This window comes from Pseudonaja textilis, chromosome 7, assembly GCF_049901715.1.
Source record: "Pseudonaja textilis isolate UNSWEBS1 chromosome 7, rPseTex1.2, whole genome shotgun sequence".
Classification (NCBI taxonomy): Eukaryota; Metazoa; Chordata; class Lepidosauria; order Squamata; family Elapidae; genus Pseudonaja; species Pseudonaja textilis.
In genome coordinates this window covers 59,835,120-59,852,333 of record NC_141996.1, presented here as the reverse complement: position 1 = coordinate 59,852,333, position 17,214 = coordinate 59,835,120, and the positions used below count along the sequence as shown (strand labels likewise).

Sequence of the window (17,214 nt, the reverse complement as noted above, 5' to 3'; positions counted from 1 at the left end):
CCATATATATGGACTAGAAAGTAGCTAAAATGTAGGTACATAAATTACAATTATTTAATAAGCAATAGAACATACTGTTCGTAGTTCACATATTGCACTATGACACAATATTTGTTCATTTTGATGTAGTATGATATATAAACCGCAAGATATGTGGCATGTTTAACATGCCATAATTATACCATGGATTGGTACAAATGTCTGAATTATGATGAGTGATTATCATGGGAAATATATATCAATAAATATATATTCCATCAATATGCTGTTTTCAGAATTAGTGCAAATATTCCTGCCATGCTTTTTGTTTAATTGCTGTGGATGTTTTTACAATGGATCAGTATTATTGCTACTAATGCTTGGTTTTTTGTTTGTTTGTTTTTGCAGAAGAATTGTACGGAGGCAGACCCCTGAGAGCTTTGGGGTGCATAAACCAAAAGATTGTGCCAAAAATTACACAGTCTGGGGGAAAATATCTTCATGTCCTAAACCACAGTTTGCTGGAAATCCTCCCATGGTATGATCTCTTGCTTCCTTTTAAAAACAAAACAAAACCATACAACTGTAAAGACTGCTGAATTTTTAATGTTAATGTTAGAGTTTGCTGAAAAAAGGAAAGTTAGAGAAAACAGTTGAGGGTTCAATCAGACCATAACTTATATGAACATTATTATAAGTATTTGATGTTAACATCTTTTCATTGATATGTTCAAGAATAGTTTCAGACAAAGGACAACATCTCTCTTAACAGCAATAGACTTCTGAAATTAGAGATTTGTGAAAGATGCAACTTCCTATTAACCTATAACTGTAAGCTTTTGCAAACAATGAACTTCTTGTCTGTACAAGAGGCTAATGTCTGATTTCACAACTGGAACAAATTCTGGTATATACAAAGCAGCAGTCTTTCTATTTAAGAGAGTGAGTTCACATCTCGTGCTAAATCATAAAGTGATTAATTTTAGTTTAACATGTATGAACTTAGTGACAATGGTTTGAAAGACATTGTTTCAGTTCAACCATGTTAGATGAATTCAAGGAATAGCATCGTATGAACATTTATTAAGAAAAGTTAAACAATTCTTCATTCTGCTTTTACTCATTCTGTTGGCAGACATGGAAATGGGTCATTGGCCCTATGATTCTGTATGTTTGTGAGAGACTGGTGAGATTTTGGCGCTCACAGCAAAAAGTGGTTATTACAAAGGTAAGAGTCATTAAGGTGTCTTACATGTCTCATGCCACTCAAAATGTTAGTCATTTTATTGTTGCCTTATCATCAGTGATACTTACAGATATAGATACCTACGCATAATAAGACCCAATGCTGGGAAAATATTTCCAAATTAATCATTAAAGTATTTAACATATTTATTTGGAAATCTCTTCCCAGCATTAAAATATTAAGATATTCAAAATGATTTGAATGAATGAATTTCATTCAAATTTTGATAAATATTGGAATACCTTTTGTTACTTCCTTTATCAAACTTGTGTTAATTTAGGACAAACTTTGATTTCCTCTGGCATTCAGAGAATTTTATTTCTTGTGTCAGGTTGTCACACATCCTTTCCAAACCTTTGAGCTCCAGATGAAAAAGAAAGGCTTTAAGATGGAAGTTGGACAGTACATTTTTGTCAAATGTCCTGAAGTGTCTGTACTGGAATGGCATCCTTTCACACTGACTTCTGCCCCTGAAGAAGATTATTTCAGCATTCACATACGTGTTGTAGGGGACTGGACAGAAGGTTTGTTTAAAGCTTGTGGCTGTGACAAAGAACAACTCCAAGAAGCTTGGAAACTTCCTAAGTATGTACTCCTAATAGTGATTATATTTTCTATTAAATAACTTGTTATAAAGTGCCAATCATAAAATTAAGTTTGGACCCTTTCAGTGCTATTCACTATTATCAAAATGGAAAAAAATCTTAAATGGCTTAATTGTACTATGAAAGATCAGATATTCCTTGACATAAAGAGATGAGTTTCTCAATAGTGGGAACTCAAAGTAGAGTGCATTACAATTATTATTTTGGCTTGCTGCAGATAGCCAGATGTTTAGATTGGATTTAGCATTTTTATCTACCTATCAAGTCCTTCTCAAGGACCTGGGACAGGCAGATGTTGAATTAATTAAAGGTATCATGGATGGTAACAGTGGTGGGATTCAAATTTTTTTACAAATGGTCCTGTGGGCGTGGCTTGGTGGGCATGGCAGGGGAAGGATAGTGTAAAATCTCCACTCAGGTAATATTTACAGATTCTCCAAACTACTCAAAATTTCCACTATCGGTTCTCCAGAACTGGTCAGAACCTGCTGAATACCACCTCTGGGGTGTAAGCTGTTGCAGGAAAGTTGTCTGGAATTGGCAGATGATATTGCTTGATGATCTTAAAGGTTTCATTGCAGGATATAAGCTGTTCCAAATAAAGCTGTCTTTTACAACTGACTGATAATGATTTTGTCATTGTCAATGTATTCAAGTGGTGCAGAAGTTTTGGGATTTTATTTATTTATTTGATTTGTCAATCACTTTCAAGACAATAGGTATAAGTATAAACATGAGTAAGAATACAGGAAATAGGTACGAATAAATGGGGACAAGATGACAGGGAGGGGAGGCATGATGGTACACTTATGTACGCCCCTTACCTCTTAGGAATGGGGTGAGGTCAAAAATGGATAGTTTGACGTTAAAAGAGTGAGGGTTTGAGGATGTAACAACAGAGTCAGGTAATGCATTCCAGGCATTGACCACTCTGTTGCTACTTTCCCAATCAAGTTTGGAGCGGTTAACATTGAGTTTTTATCTGTTAAGTGCTCTTGTATTATTGTGGTTGAAGCTGAAGTAGTCATTGACTGTTAAGACATTGTGTAGCAGATAATTTTGTGTGCTACGCTTAAGTCTAATCATAGGCGGCATAGTTCAAAGTTGTCCAAACCCAAAATCTCAAGCCTTGTGCATTCTGCCTATAACTGTTGGCATAAGGTATTGTATCGGTTTTTAAAGTTTGCTACATAGGTAGTTTTGTTTTTATGCCATAGTGATTTTTTAATTGAAGTTTCCTTATTGTTATAGGTAATTTGTGTTTTTTTTTTAGGGGTTACTAATGGTACATATATTTTAATGTCTCTTTCAAGTTCAAGTAAGAATGCATTATAATGGTCTTCTGAAGTATTACAGTTAGAGAACATAATGTGCCAATCAAGAGATGATAGGTCAGCATCTGTGAGATCATAGGTGGCTTTTTTGAAATTGTATTTTGGAGATCCATCATTATGATTTTCTTTGTAAGGACGTAAATTGAGACAAAAGTCAATCATACGGTGATCACTGTTTGAAAAGGGTTCTTATATTTGGAGGCCATAAATTGAGTTTGAGCTGTTGCAGAAGATGAGGTCAAGGCAGCTGTTGAGACTAGTGTTGTTAGTTACTAATTGATCCAGTCCCAGTGTGGTAACGGCATTGTACAGGATTGCATGTATGGGTTCGGATGTACATTCATTGAGGGTCCTATCTATAAGAGGTAGATTGAGGTCACCAAGGAAAATAAGAGGGTGTGGACAAGAGACAGCCCATGTCAGCAGTGAAGTTAGTTTGTTTGCATGAACTATGTCATAATTCAGGGCGCCGTAGCATAGTAAGAAGCGGATAGTGGTATTTAAGGAAAGTTCACAAACGATGGTCTCTAGAAGAGCAAGCTCCTGTCTAATTTGAAACTTTCTTAGATTTAGATATTTTTTATAAAAGATAGCAACTCCACATCCTCTACGGATTTCGTGATCTGACTGATAAATGTGATATTCTCTGACTGTGGTAATGGAGTCTGGAAAAGATGCATTCAACCACGTCTCACAGACAAATATAATATCAAATATAATATCTGTGCTTAGTAAGATGAGGAATTCATGCATTTATTGCACCCAAGGTGCCTATTATTGGTACCATCTTTGCTTTATTATTATGGGCTCTGATCACAATTAAAATAAACACAATTCTTCAAAATATGGAATAGTCCCTAAATAGAATAAGGTTGACTTCAGCCTGGTGGTAGATTATTACAGTATGATTCAGTAACAATGTCTTTCAAAAACAACAACAATGAAATCTGAAACTTTATCTTTCCGTTCTAGGATAGCTGTAGATGGTCCCTTTGGTACTGCTAGTGAAGATGTGTTCAGTTATGAAACCGTGATGCTTGTTGGAGCTGGCATAGGAGTTACCCCTTTTGCATCAATCCTCAAATCTGTGTGGTATAAGTACTGCAATAATGCCATGGACTTAAGACTCAAAAAGGTATGCCCCCAATCTGTTCCTGAGCATTCAACATTTGTTTTCTAGCATTCACTAGCATATATAAAACTAGGGAGCTGTATAGGCCCAGCTGTGATTCATTCATGAGTATGTTGATGTACAAAACTACTATTTCACATCCAACTTTTCCCACCCTTCCACGTCTTTTTTCAGATGTCTTGGACTTTACAATTTCCAGTTAATATGGCCAAGTTGAAGAAGACAGATTTATATTATAATATGCTTAAATATATATATAGGGAGATATATTATGTGAATAAGTTAGGAATTGTCCACACTTGTCTCTAACTATAGCCTAAACATGTCCCAATAACTGCTTTTTTCTCTTATGTTCTCACAATATTTTTTTGTTTTATCCACAGCTAATAGCAGAAGCAACTTAACATTGTAATTTTCTTCCTGATTTTAAAACAGTGTTTCTTTTGTAGAAAGTTAGCACCCACCCCTATCCTAGAAGAATGAAATATTCTAGGAAATATAAAAAGGCAGAATATTATATTTCCCTGGATGAGAAAAAGAGAAACATGTCTTTAAAGACAAAGCAGCTTCCTGCAGCTCCCTGTCCCACTTCAGCACCAGGGTGATGGGATCAGGGCATGATAGGATTAGCCCTCTACCCATCTCACCACATGGCACCTGGGAAGATTGCATCACCCAGCAGGATTCAACCAAGCTACTCCTGCATGGCCCCATGGGAATCTGACAACCAATCAGGATACATTTCTTGCCATAGGAACAGGAAGCACAGAGAGGGTATAAAACCTTTTCTTCCCTTTTCGCTCAGGAGCTCCAAGGCATGTGGTTCTATCCACCATTAAACCTTCTTTCCAAGCAACTTCCATGAATCCAGTGTCTTTTTCCCCACTTGGAACTAAACCCAGAAGGATATTTCTTCCAACAATTTGGCACTCAGCAGATGGGACTCCAAGCTAACCTGACCAATGGACTTGGTCCAGGTAAGCAGACCTTTGCCATCAGCAGACCCATTGAGTCTGTGGGTGAGTTTCCTGGACCTTGGCCATTTGGAACAAAGGTTTTAAAGGGTTTTTGAGTGTTGAGTTCAAAGGCTGCATGGAAAGAAGGTGAGTCTCTAAATTTTAATTTTATAGCCCAGAAAAGTAAGGGAGATATGTGTACGCCTGTGTGTGTGTCTTTCTCCCAATCACAGCTGGATCTTGCTTCCTCTGTGTGAATAATACGTTCCTAACATAGTGTCTTTGGAAATAGCTTTGTATTTTGCTTTTTCCATATTATAAAAAAGCATGCCAACCTGGTCCAAGATCATGTCCCTCCAAGGTCAGTAATCTCTTGTTCCTCAATCCAATCCGTTCTTTAACCCATGTGAGTGTTGAAGCCTGATAATACAATCCCAATCTAGTAGCCCCAAACCACCTCTACTTTTAGAATCTTGCAACATTTTCAAGTTTATCCTTGCCAAATATTGTTTAATATTGTTTTATTTAATTTTTCAAAATATTTTTTCTCCAGCTTTATTGGTATTGTTTGGAATAAATATAGTAATCTTGGCAGGATATTCATTTTTATGGTGGCTACTCTTCCCATCAATGATAGTTGAAGATTTTTCCACTTCTCTAAATCCATTTTAATTTGTTGTGCCAATTTATAATAACTTACTTGACTATCTGTATACCTAAATTTCCTCATTAGTTCTTTTTTCTGTATATCTGTAAACTATTATTTTGGGTTTTTTTCTTTATTTATTTGCAGTCCTGCAACTTCATCATATTCTTCTATTTTCCTAATTAGTTTGAATCCATTTCTTGTGGGTCTTCCAAGATAAAGACCAAATCATCTGCAAATGCCTGTAATTTATATTGTTTCTTTTTTATTTCCATACCTTTAATTTAACAGATAACAGATAATCAGAGTTGGAAGGGACCTTGTAGGTCATCTAGTCCAACCCCCTGCCCAAGCAGGAGACCCTACACCATTTCTAACAAATGGCAGTGCAATCTCTTCTTGAAAGTCTCAAGTGATGGCACTCCCACAACTTCCGAGGGCAAGCTGTTCCATTGGTTGATTGTTCTTATTGTCAGAAAGTTTCTCCTTATTTCCAGGTTAAATCTCTCCTTGTTCAGTTTCCATCCATTATTCCTTGTCTGGCCAACAGGCACTTTAGAAAATAGCTTGACCCCTTCCTGCTTGTGGCAGCCCCTCAAATATTGGAAGACCGCTATCATGTCTTGTCTAATATTTCTGTTTAGCACTTCCAATGTCAATATGACTAGAAAATGAGATAGTGGACATCCTTGTCATGCCTTTTTTATATTAAAATTCTCTGTCGTATCTCCATTTACCATCACCTTTGATGTTTGTTTATGGTATCATGTTAATAAATCTCTCATCAAAGTCCATATATTTTAATTGTAACAACATAAATTGCCAATTTATGTTGCCAAATGCTTTCTGTGCATCTAAGAAGATCAACGCCATTTGTTTTCCAGGATGTGCTTCATAGTATTCCGATGTATTTAAAATTATTCTCATATTGTTTTTAATCTGTCTCTTAGGCAAAAAGTCATTTTGATCTGAACATATAAATTCATTTAGAAACCTTTTTAGTCTCTCTGCCATTATTGAAGCATATATTTTATAGTCAGCATTCAGTAAAGATATGGGTCTATAGTTTTTTATCTGCATTTCTTCCAACATGCTCTTTTTCTAACAGTTTTCTATGAAAAAATTATTCTTCGCTGACTATTTGGTTGCTGATGCAGTTAGCAATTGGCATTTGCTTGGCTCCTCTTGCTTCATGCATGATAACAATAAACTTCTAAACTTGGAATGGAGCAGAGAAAATGACACTTTCCCAAGGGAATTAAGTTAAACACGATATTACACAAATGATAACATGCAAATTGGAACTGCATGTGAGTCTTATTGGCCAATCACAAAAATTTCTAGTGAGTCAAGAATAGTAATAATAAGAATAGTGAAAAGAATATGGTCACACAAAACCGTTGTTGGTAGAAGCCACAGAAAAGCAGCAATGTTCCAGAGGTGACAAAATTATCAAGACCCAGATGACAGGGACTTTTGGCTTAGTGATACTGAACACCTCTCTGAGTGATATCTGACACTTATCAGGTATTCAAGTTCACTGTAAGTGTTTAATGTTCTCTTGCAAAAGCATTAGACTAGCTTTTAAAACATGAGCTTAGTACTCACTTGAAAGTAAAAACATGAACTTAATACAGTTGAACTTGGGAAAGACATCTGGGTTTGCCAGCTGTGTATTGATGTTTCTGTTACTCTGAATGAAGAAAATCAACTCACATTTTAAATATTTCTTTCACTTCTATGCTAGTTGATACCTACATTATTATAGCCAAGGGATTGTCAGATGTGACAGTATTTTATGGGTTTAAGGGGGGAAAAGTGGATGAGGTCACCTAACTAAAGAGGATGTAATAATGTGAACAAATTCGATTTTATTTCCTCAGATCTATTTTTATTGGCTGTGCCGAGATACCCATGCCTTTGAATGGTTTGCTGATCTCTTACAATCAGTGGAGGCTCAAATGCAAGAAAAGAATCAGACAGATTTTCTCAGCTACAACATCTATCTTACTGGCTGGGATGAATCTCAGGTAACTATTGAATCAGAGCAATTGGATCTTTAGGAAAGGCAGACAAGCATTGCCTATCCCCTATGCAATGGGATCTGGATAGTGGGACTGGATCCAGAGTTGCTACTGCCCATGAATCCAACAGGCTTTTATCGGCCATTTTCACATTATGGATTCCACCACTAAGGCACCACCACAAATATTTGAAAAATAAATACTGTAAAGACAGATGGCAGCAGATCTAGATTTACCAACAGATTGGCTTTTATCATGGATAATTGTGATCACGCTGTTCTGAGACTAAAGTGTTATTGCTGGAATTAAAGGCAAGCGGGTATCATCAACGCAAAGGATTCAAGCAAGCATATTTATTACAGCAATGCAAATCTTTCAAAAGAGACTCTTCAGAATGCACGGGATGGGAGTGTGTCTGAAGCTGCTTTTTAAGAGGTTGATGCAGTAGCCAGCGGCATCTTCTTCCAGGCAGGCATGGCTGTTTGAAAAGCTGCTTCAAAACTGCTCCAGCTATATTTTCATTAACATAACAGCCATTCTTTTGAGTTTGCTTCTGGAGGGAGAAGAAGCAACAGTTGGGGTGGGGTGGGGAGAAGAGCTGTATATATCTGGAAAAATATGTAACTATACAACAGAAAGAGGAACATGGAAGCATTTATGCAATCTGATGCATTTCTTTCAAAATATTTGGATAGCTCTCATATCTGTAAAAACAAGTGCTTTGTTTGTGTGTGTACATGTGTTAGAACAATACAAAAATATATGGTTTTTATTCAAGGGGATAGGATGGGTGTTGGCAACCTGTAGCTCTGGAGCTGTATGTGGCTCTTTCAGCCCTCTGCTGCAGCTCCCGACACCTCCATGCCCTGCCCGCCATGCGCAGCACAGCGAAAGCACATTTCACAATGGGGGAGGTGGGGACCACTGCAGGGGTGGGATTTCAAATTTTTTAACAACTGGTTCTGTGGGCATGGCTTAGTTGGTGGGCATGGCCAGGTGACTGGTGGGCATGGCCAGGTGGCCATGTGATTAGATGGGCATGGCCAGGTGGCCAAGTGACTGCCAAACCAAATACAAGTGGTCCTTGCTTAATGGCCGTTTGCTTAGCAAGTGTTTTAATTTACGACTGATCTCCCCAGAGCTACTTGACTTGTTTTGGGAGTTTTGACAGCCATGTACACACACACACACACACACACACACACATTCTTATGATCAGTTACAACATCCCACAAAGTCATGTGACTGAGGTTTTCTATGTTTTTTGCCAGTTTCCAACAATTCCTTCTGGTTTTTGGTTTAAAATGCCCATTAGGTAAAATGGACTTAACAACCAGTGTTCGGTTAATGACCACAGGGTTCACTTTGCCTAACCTGGGGTCTGCAACCTTAAACACTCAAAGAGCCATTTTTCTATTTTCTTTCTCCCCCCTTTCATCTTTCTCTCTCTCATCTCTTTTTCTTTCTCCCCCTCTCTTTCTCATCTCTCTCTCATTTCTCTCTCTCATCTTTTTCTCCTTCTCAACTTTTTTTCTGTTTCTTATCTCTTGCTCTCATCTCTCACTCATCTCTTCCCCCTCAGTCTCGTCTCTCTCTCTTTCCCTCCCCCCTCTCCCTCTCTCTCTTTCTCTGACTGTTATGGGGGGGGGGGAAGGAACCTCTGAACTGGTATTGGTTGGTGGAACCTGATGAGCCAGTACTGAAGACCAGGTGGGACAATCCCGCAATCTCCCCAAAAATAATGCTTCTGGTGAGGAGGAAGATAAGTGTGGCGGGAGGAGGCTAGGCTGGTGTCAGAGGGGCGGAGAGCGCTTTGCGGCCCCTGAGGTGGGTTGAACCTCCCCGCTTGCAACATCTTCACCTGAAGGCATCGCTGGTAGCTGCTTCCTGTGGGTCAGGAGGTTTCTCTCAGCCACGCTGGCAGCATTCAACCTGGCTGCCTCTCTCCTTCTTCTTTGCCTCATACACATAGAGCAAACATGCACACATCTCACAGTGCTGGAGGGACTTGCCTACGTGCTGTCTCCTGGCAGAAGATCCTCCTGGCACCGTGTGTGCATGCTCTATCCAAGAAGAAGAGTTGCCGAACTGTTCTTCCTCTCTTTCCCTTTGCAACGAAGCTGTTTGGAAGGCAGCTCCAGCCTGGCTGTCCCTTTATGATCCCCCCCACTTCTCCCCACATCAAAGTACCTTAAAGGGACAGGCTGTGGTATCTGCCTTTACGCTGCAAAGGAAGGAAGAAAAGTTTGGCAACTCTTCTCCTCCTCCTCAGGCATACACACAGAGCGTGCCATGCATACATTGTGCACAGCACCAGAGGGACTTGCCCATGGGCAGAAGGTCCCGGCCTCTTATGTGGATGCTGTATATATGCCCGAGAAGGAGGAGACTTGCCAAGTTTTTCTTCTTCCCTCTCTTCTGACACACACTGGCCAGGCAGGTGAGCAGCATTGCGTGGGGCAAGTGTCCTCCCAGCCAGTGCGGGCCATCCCGAAGGTGAGCTCCAGAGTGGTGGCGGTGCTCCAGGAGGATGGCCCTCGGGGCCCTGGGAAACTGTCTTGTGCAGCACAGCGAAATTTACTTTAACACTAGGAATTGCTGCATTGGGTCCTGCATGTCCCACTTCCATTGGGAAATGGCTCTGGGTGCCAGAGAGGAACAGCATTCAAACTGGCTGCTTCTCTGCCACCTGGAGCTGTTTCATGATTGGAGGGGGACTTGCAGGACCCATTTTGCTGTTCCGTGAAAGACTCTCTCACTCTCCCAGCTAGAGCAATAGCAGAGAGAAGCAGCTGGGTCAGAGACCAAATGGCGCCGCTCCATATGTTCTCCGGTGACCTATTTGCGGTGGCGGTGGCAAAAGGTAAGCTTCCTGCAGCAAGGCTGGCCAAAATGTTTAAACCTATCACCAAATTGTTGGAAATGTAACCAAGAACCAGGCATATGATATCATGTGGTGGTCTTGAAAAAAAAATGCAGGAGTTTCAGTGTAGGGTTCAGACATGGTTAGATGAGATGATTGGACTACAAATAGAATATAAACCAGAACTATTTCTACTAGGAATTATGAATGAGAGACATAATAAAGAGGTGACCTATTTAATAGTACATGGAAAAATAGAGGAGTCCCCGAAGAAGGTGAGGTGATAAAGAAAATATTGATGTGTTCTGAAATGGATAGATTGACTTTGGAATTGAAAAACAAAGATGAGACAGAATATTACAAGATATGGAATAAATTTTATCAATGGTAGGAGCAGAAAGGAGGGACCCAGAATAAAAAAAATAGTTGGGATTTATAGAATGGATAAATAACATTATGTAAATAATTACAATGGAATACGATGGATAATACAATGGATATCAGTTAACCATATAAATGTATATAAGATATGCAGCATATACTTTAGTATGTATGGCAAAAATGATGCAGGACGACCACACTGTGTCCAATATTTTAATGATGTAATCAATAAAAAAAGTTTTTATTTTTTTAAAAAAGGCACACAGAAAGGCAAGAAAGTGAGGGTAGCAAAAAGCATGGCTGGAAAGGCAATGATGGTGTGCATGCAAGATAAAGAGTGATGGGGTGGGGCCAGACAGTGGCACGATTTGCTGGTTCTCTGAACTGTACAGAATCGTAACAAACAGTTCTCCCAAACCGGTCCAAACTGGATAGAATCCTATCCCTGGACCACTCCTCCTCCTGGAGCTCATTACGATGTGAAGCCACAATGTGATCCTCCCAACTCGACCCTGGCAACAGCAGTGGTGTTGGCTGTGGTACAGCACAGGGTGGGCTAGTGTCTCAGGCCAAAGAGCAGGTTGTGCATCCAGCACCAATCAAGGCTGGAAATAACCATCTGCCATTTCCTCCTGCAGTCAGGTAGTGAGAGAGACAGATTTGGCTTGACTCCGCTCCGTCTGCTCCCCTGGCTTTTGCCCAGTTTTGCAAGGATTCAGTGGATGCTGCTTTGGTGATGGGGGGGGGGGTCATCCTGTACTTTGCCTGTCAATCATCTTCGGGAGGCGCCCAGGGACTATATTTTCCGGCCACTTTGGACTGAGTTGCAGAATGTGTATTCGTGCCTGTGTGAGAATGCTGCTGCTTGGGATGATGCTTCTATGAAGTGCATGCAGCGATCTAAGGTGGCAACCTCATGGTACTGTGATGTAACAGCCTGTCACTCCTTTTGCAATGCAAGATTTCTTTTTGTATCTTGTCAGAGACCGAGAGAATATGGCCAAATTTCCTTACAGTTATTCCCTGGGTTTTGGGTTGGGAAATGGGGATGGGGAGTGGGAAGGAGGGAGGGGGAGAAAGAGAAAGAAAAAAAGTTAAAAAGAGAGAAAGTGATAGACAGAAAATGTAGGCTGCGGTTGTGATTTACATGGTCTCTTTGAGAGAGATGGGTGGTTTAGAAATATGAAAAATCAATAAATGTATTAAATGTATTTATTATTTATTTAGGTTATTTTTGAAATTACTGTTGTGATAGAATATGGTAGAATGAAAATTATCTGTATGAAGATGATTGCAGTTCAATAAATATGCATTGCATGCTAAGGGACCTTCTGCACCAGGAGTTTTAAGTGCTTGTTTTCTGTGCTGGATAGAAATAAAACCCAGCTTAACAAATTGCTCTTCAGATTTGGCAACAAAGGCAACCAGATATTTGTCTAGCAATAATTTCTTTGATTAGTAGACTGCCCTGGTGTTTTCATCCATCTCAGAAAATAAGCAAAAAAATATGTTTCATTTCATGTTGGTAGAGCTTTTGGGAGAGCCTTCCTTGATTGACACTCCTTCATATTCAACACTTTCCTATCCAGTGCATCCACTGACCGATCAGAGTAGGAAAGGACAGGCTTTCCCATTCTTCTTGTCATTTGGGCTCTAGTGGAATTTTTATCAATTTCACTCAGTTAAAAAGAAGAAAGTGCACTTCAACCCTCCACTGGGAGCTGTTAGAAGAAACAAAAATTGTCTTGGGTTTGTTGGTCACTGATGAGCCTATTTTTTAAAAAAGCAGACTTTCACTGCATCAAAGAAAAAGAAAAAACACAGAGGTTCAAAACCCATCAGGGGACAGCAACTTCAGAATTGATCAGGACAAAATGTTAAAAGAGAGTGGGCATTCCTACCACAATGCACAGTAGCCAAGTGGTAAGGAGTCATTTGCCAACAATTAAATGAAGTACAACAAAAGACCCATAAATGCTGCTTGTGCCACTGGAAGTAAGACAATACTGTTTTTTTATGCAATACAAGGAAAATTGGGTTGTTTGCAATAGTTAGATAAAAAATGACATCATGCATTCTTACCCCCAAGAAACAGGACACTTATACTCACATTAGGGCAAGCCATCAGGAGATATTGAGAGGCCTCTTCCTTAGTTTTTCCTCCAACTTATACAATACATATTTGTTGATTTTGTGTTATATTTTTCTCTGCTTTGTTGGATACTATTGGGTTATTTGGAGGTGTTTTTTCTCTCTCTCCTCTCTCTTATATCAAACACAGTAACTGCTTATATTTCCCAATCTATTTCCTTCAGGTTGTACTGGATTTCAACTTCTGCGGGTTGTGTTGACTAGGAATTACAACTGGAAGACAAAAGCTTTTCTAACCATCTTCTAGTTTGTTACAAAATGTTACCTAGCAATCTTCTAATAAGGTTATTTCTTGCTTTTAATTTTCTAGGCAACTCATTTTACAATGCATCATGATGAAGAGAAAGATGTGATTACAGGCTTGAAGCAGAAAACTCAATATGGAAGACCAAATTGGGAAAATGAGTTCAAAACAATTGCAGGCCAACATCCAAAGTAGGTTTCTTGTACAATTATTAAATTTTATTATATCAGTATATAATTAATTTTATTTCATTGGTTTAGTAAATGCTGGTTCCTGTTGATTTTTGCCATTTTGAACTTTGTGCAAAACCTGTAGTAGGATCTGCAGTTGAAGTTGTCAGGTGTGAAAGATAAAAAATCCATACATTAAGGTTCAGTTTAACTTATTTATTGCTAAAAGCCTATGCACAAGAATCTTCAACTAATCTCAGCATTTGATTATAGTTAAAGGTAATGGTAATCAAGGAGGGTTGGACTTAGCTTGTGATTACATAACAATTTGAGACAGACCCTCTTTTTACTCCACCCCCTTCCCCTGACCCTGTCAGTCTTTCTCCTATAGAAGTGTAGGACTGGCTAGCCTAAAATCACTGAAGGGGAAAAAGCAATGGAAAGCAGAGCTCTCCCCAACCAACCTTGGAGTGCCGATCTCCTTGTTCAGTAGTGAGTCTAGAGTGATTCTAATAAATAGGCAAGTAGCAATAAACTTACTGTTCTGATCAGCTTCAGTATCATTCTGGTTCCTTGCACCTAACACAACCGGAGAATGTTACTTTCCAGTGTTAAAGAGTGAATTTACCTTATGAGAATTTTGATAAACGTAAGGATGTGCAGATTATAATTCTTGTAGCAGTTCAATTTTCATATTCAATATCCCTACTTATATTATATTTGGCACCTAAATATCTGTTTTTCACTTTATACCTTCAGTTCCAGGGTTGGTGTATTCCTATGCGGACCTGAAGCCTTGGCTGAAACTCTAAATAAAATGTGCATCAATAATTCAGAAGCTGACCCAAGAGGCATACACTTTATATTCAACAAAGAAAATTTTTGAAAACATACTTACAAAATTTAATTCAGCCAGGGTGAATTAATTGAAATTAATGAGAAATTAATATTTCATTGAAATTTTCTTAAAACTTTCAGGTTTGTTCGATATTATGTACTTTAGAGGAAGAATATAAAGTTTTAAACTGATGCTTTTTTAATCTCATGGCAAGTCTTCTTAAAAGGTTTAGGTTATATTAGCATTGTCAAATATACATTGAGTTCATATATTGTATTAAACCATAAAGGGATTTATATTGTTTTATGTTAGTGTGTAATCCAAATATATTGTGGAATACAAGTAAGGTTTATGGCAAACTGGGCAATCTGCAGACCATGGACTCTTTCAATTCCCCCAGCATGCCAAAATCTGATCCAGAGTTAGTTCCTTATTTAACCACAGAACTCATTGAGTGATTTTGAACCAATCATTGTCTTCCAACATCACCATTCTCAATAGGTTGCTATTGGTAAACAAAGGACAGTGTATACAAGCAGCACTAAAACTATAGCACAAATGCTCTAAGACAGGGGTCACCAACCTTTTGGACCTCAGGGACCACAAAATGCATAATTTTAAATCCCTCAGACCAGAGACCCTGGGAAAATTCCAAAAAAAGTCTGCAGGAAAATTGCCTACCCCGTTTTCCTACCGATCGACCAGTCTTTATTTGGGATCGCAGGATACCGTTTCCAGCTCCATTCTTGGGGGGGAGAGACTTTTGGCTTCATGCAAGAAAAGCAGCAGAAGTCTTTCTTTCTCTCCCCCAAACTCTGCCAGAAATGAGTCTTTGTGAAACTTGTCGTGCTGGCACAGCCCCTTGGAGAAGGATGCCTTGCAGGGTTCCAAAGACTAATTTCTGGTGGAGTTTGGGGGAGAGAAAGAAAGACTTTTGCTGCTTTCCATACGTGCAGCCAAAAGCAGAAGGAAGAAGCAGAAAGAAGCAGCCTGGTAGCCAGGCGAGGCATTTGGGACATGTGGGGCAAGTTCCCCCCTCCACCCCTTACCCCCTCCCCTCACTACCTTGTGTTGTTCACAATGGAAACAACGCAAGGCTTGTGTTCCTGCGGGCCATGTGGGCGGTGCAGACTTGTGTTCCCACGCAGCCTGGATTAATTGCTTTGGGGGTTCCTTTGGGAGTGACATTTCTCTGCAGATCACCCAAATTTTCTTTTCCCCGGTCCACTAATGGCAACCAATGCTCTAAGATGCTCAATTACAATGCCTCACTCGTTATAAATCTCTTGAGGCTATATAAATAAAATTTTGCAATCATTGCTTCAGGCACTTAGATGTGTATTTTTGTGCCTCCTAGAATAGAAATAACACACCTGAAAATGAAAACTCTTCTTCTTCTTCTTAGTATATTATCAAATTAGGAGAATTATTAGAGAAAGGGTTTAAAATACTGAACATCAGAATGAGATTAGCTGTATTCCAGTCCACATTAGTTTGTATAATATATCCCAGATGGAAATCAAGCAGATATCTACTTGTACTGGTTTCTGCTGCTCACTAAAGAGCATTTTAGAGCTCAGTTTAGTATCTTACCTCTTAGCCCACTAGTTTCAAAGAACATGTCCTTGCAGCAAATATGTTCTTGAGACCATCTAATATTTGCTGCTCTGATTACCAGGGCAGTCAGCAAATCTAATTGTTCCCTTACTGATACAATTAACAGGACAAAATGAAAATATTCTTATGGTCTTAGATGTTGTATAATATTGCTAATGTTGCCAAATTTCACATAGCAGCAGTAAGATTGGCAGACGAATAACTAATGTGCCTGGATACAGAGAAACAAATTGAAGGATCTGAGGTTTTTTTTTTAATCTTTATCATTGATTGGATACTGCTTAATTGTATACTTACTCTAATCACTGATTGAACAAATTTATTTCCTGTTTTATTAATTGTATGAAAACCTAGCAATTTGTCATAAAATCTACAGGGATATCTTGGTTTATTGAAAAGTATTTTAATAAGCTAATAGACTATTAGTTTACTAAAACTATTAATACAGTACTTATTGACTTCTTAAATGTTATTTTCCTTAGTATCCATTGACTGAATTCATATTGTGCTTTACCTCCCTTTATTTGTATTTTATGTACTCTTTCTGTTCTTCATAATCCATTTTTATATAATTTTTGATGTGAAACTGAATAAAATACTAGTCAATGATTTTGAACATATTTTTTCCTAGCTGGGAGTTAAGGAAAGAAAAGGATGATATAATAGGAAACAGTTCTAATTGATGAGAAAATACTTCACTAAATGACAATATTTTAATTCTTTATGATAGGAAATAATTAAATTTGATGATTTTAAATAGAAGTTACCTCAAAAAAACAAAAACAAAAGAACAGTGTAACATAAATCTAAACAAGACAAAAGCCTTTCACAAAAACGGCTCCACTGTGAGCCTTCGGCGTTGCAATCCTGGGATACACTGAAGGCTCAGAATGCCTCTGCTTCAGCACAGAATGACTTTCGCCCTTCTCGACAGCTAGACAGTTCCCCCCCGCCCCCGCCGTGCCTGCGCCGCCACTCGTGCCGGCCATGCCCTTCCCCCGGGCTTATTTTCAGGTTGGGGTAATATT

General features: G+C 38.8%; 1 protein-coding gene and 1 pseudogene across 4 annotated transcripts in view; one reads left to right on the top strand and one right to left on the bottom strand.

Annotated features, from left to right (window-relative positions):
- CYBB (cytochrome b-245 beta chain) overlaps positions 1–16,792 on the top strand; it is a 52,965-nt gene extending 36,173 nt beyond the window's left edge. For all 4 annotated transcript variants that reach the window (XM_087937779.1, XM_087937777.1, XM_087937778.1 and 1 more), the window contains exons 7-13: positions 388–517; positions 1,115–1,207; positions 1,557–1,810; positions 4,137–4,299; positions 7,782–7,928; positions 13,628–13,752; positions 14,491–16,792. In XM_087937779.1, coding sequence (XP_087793905.1) covers positions 388–517; positions 1,115–1,207; positions 1,557–1,810; positions 4,137–4,299; positions 7,782–7,928; positions 13,628–13,752; positions 14,491–14,617 — 1,039 coding nt within the window. In that variant the 3' untranslated portion in view covers positions 14,618–16,792. The remainder of the gene's footprint in view (positions 1–387; positions 518–1,114; positions 1,208–1,556; positions 1,811–4,136; positions 4,300–7,781; positions 7,929–13,627; positions 13,753–14,490) is intronic.
- Positions 3,017–3,951, bottom strand: LOC148125361 (uncharacterized; annotated as a pseudogene).
- Positions 16,793–17,214: the final 422 nt, after the last annotated feature.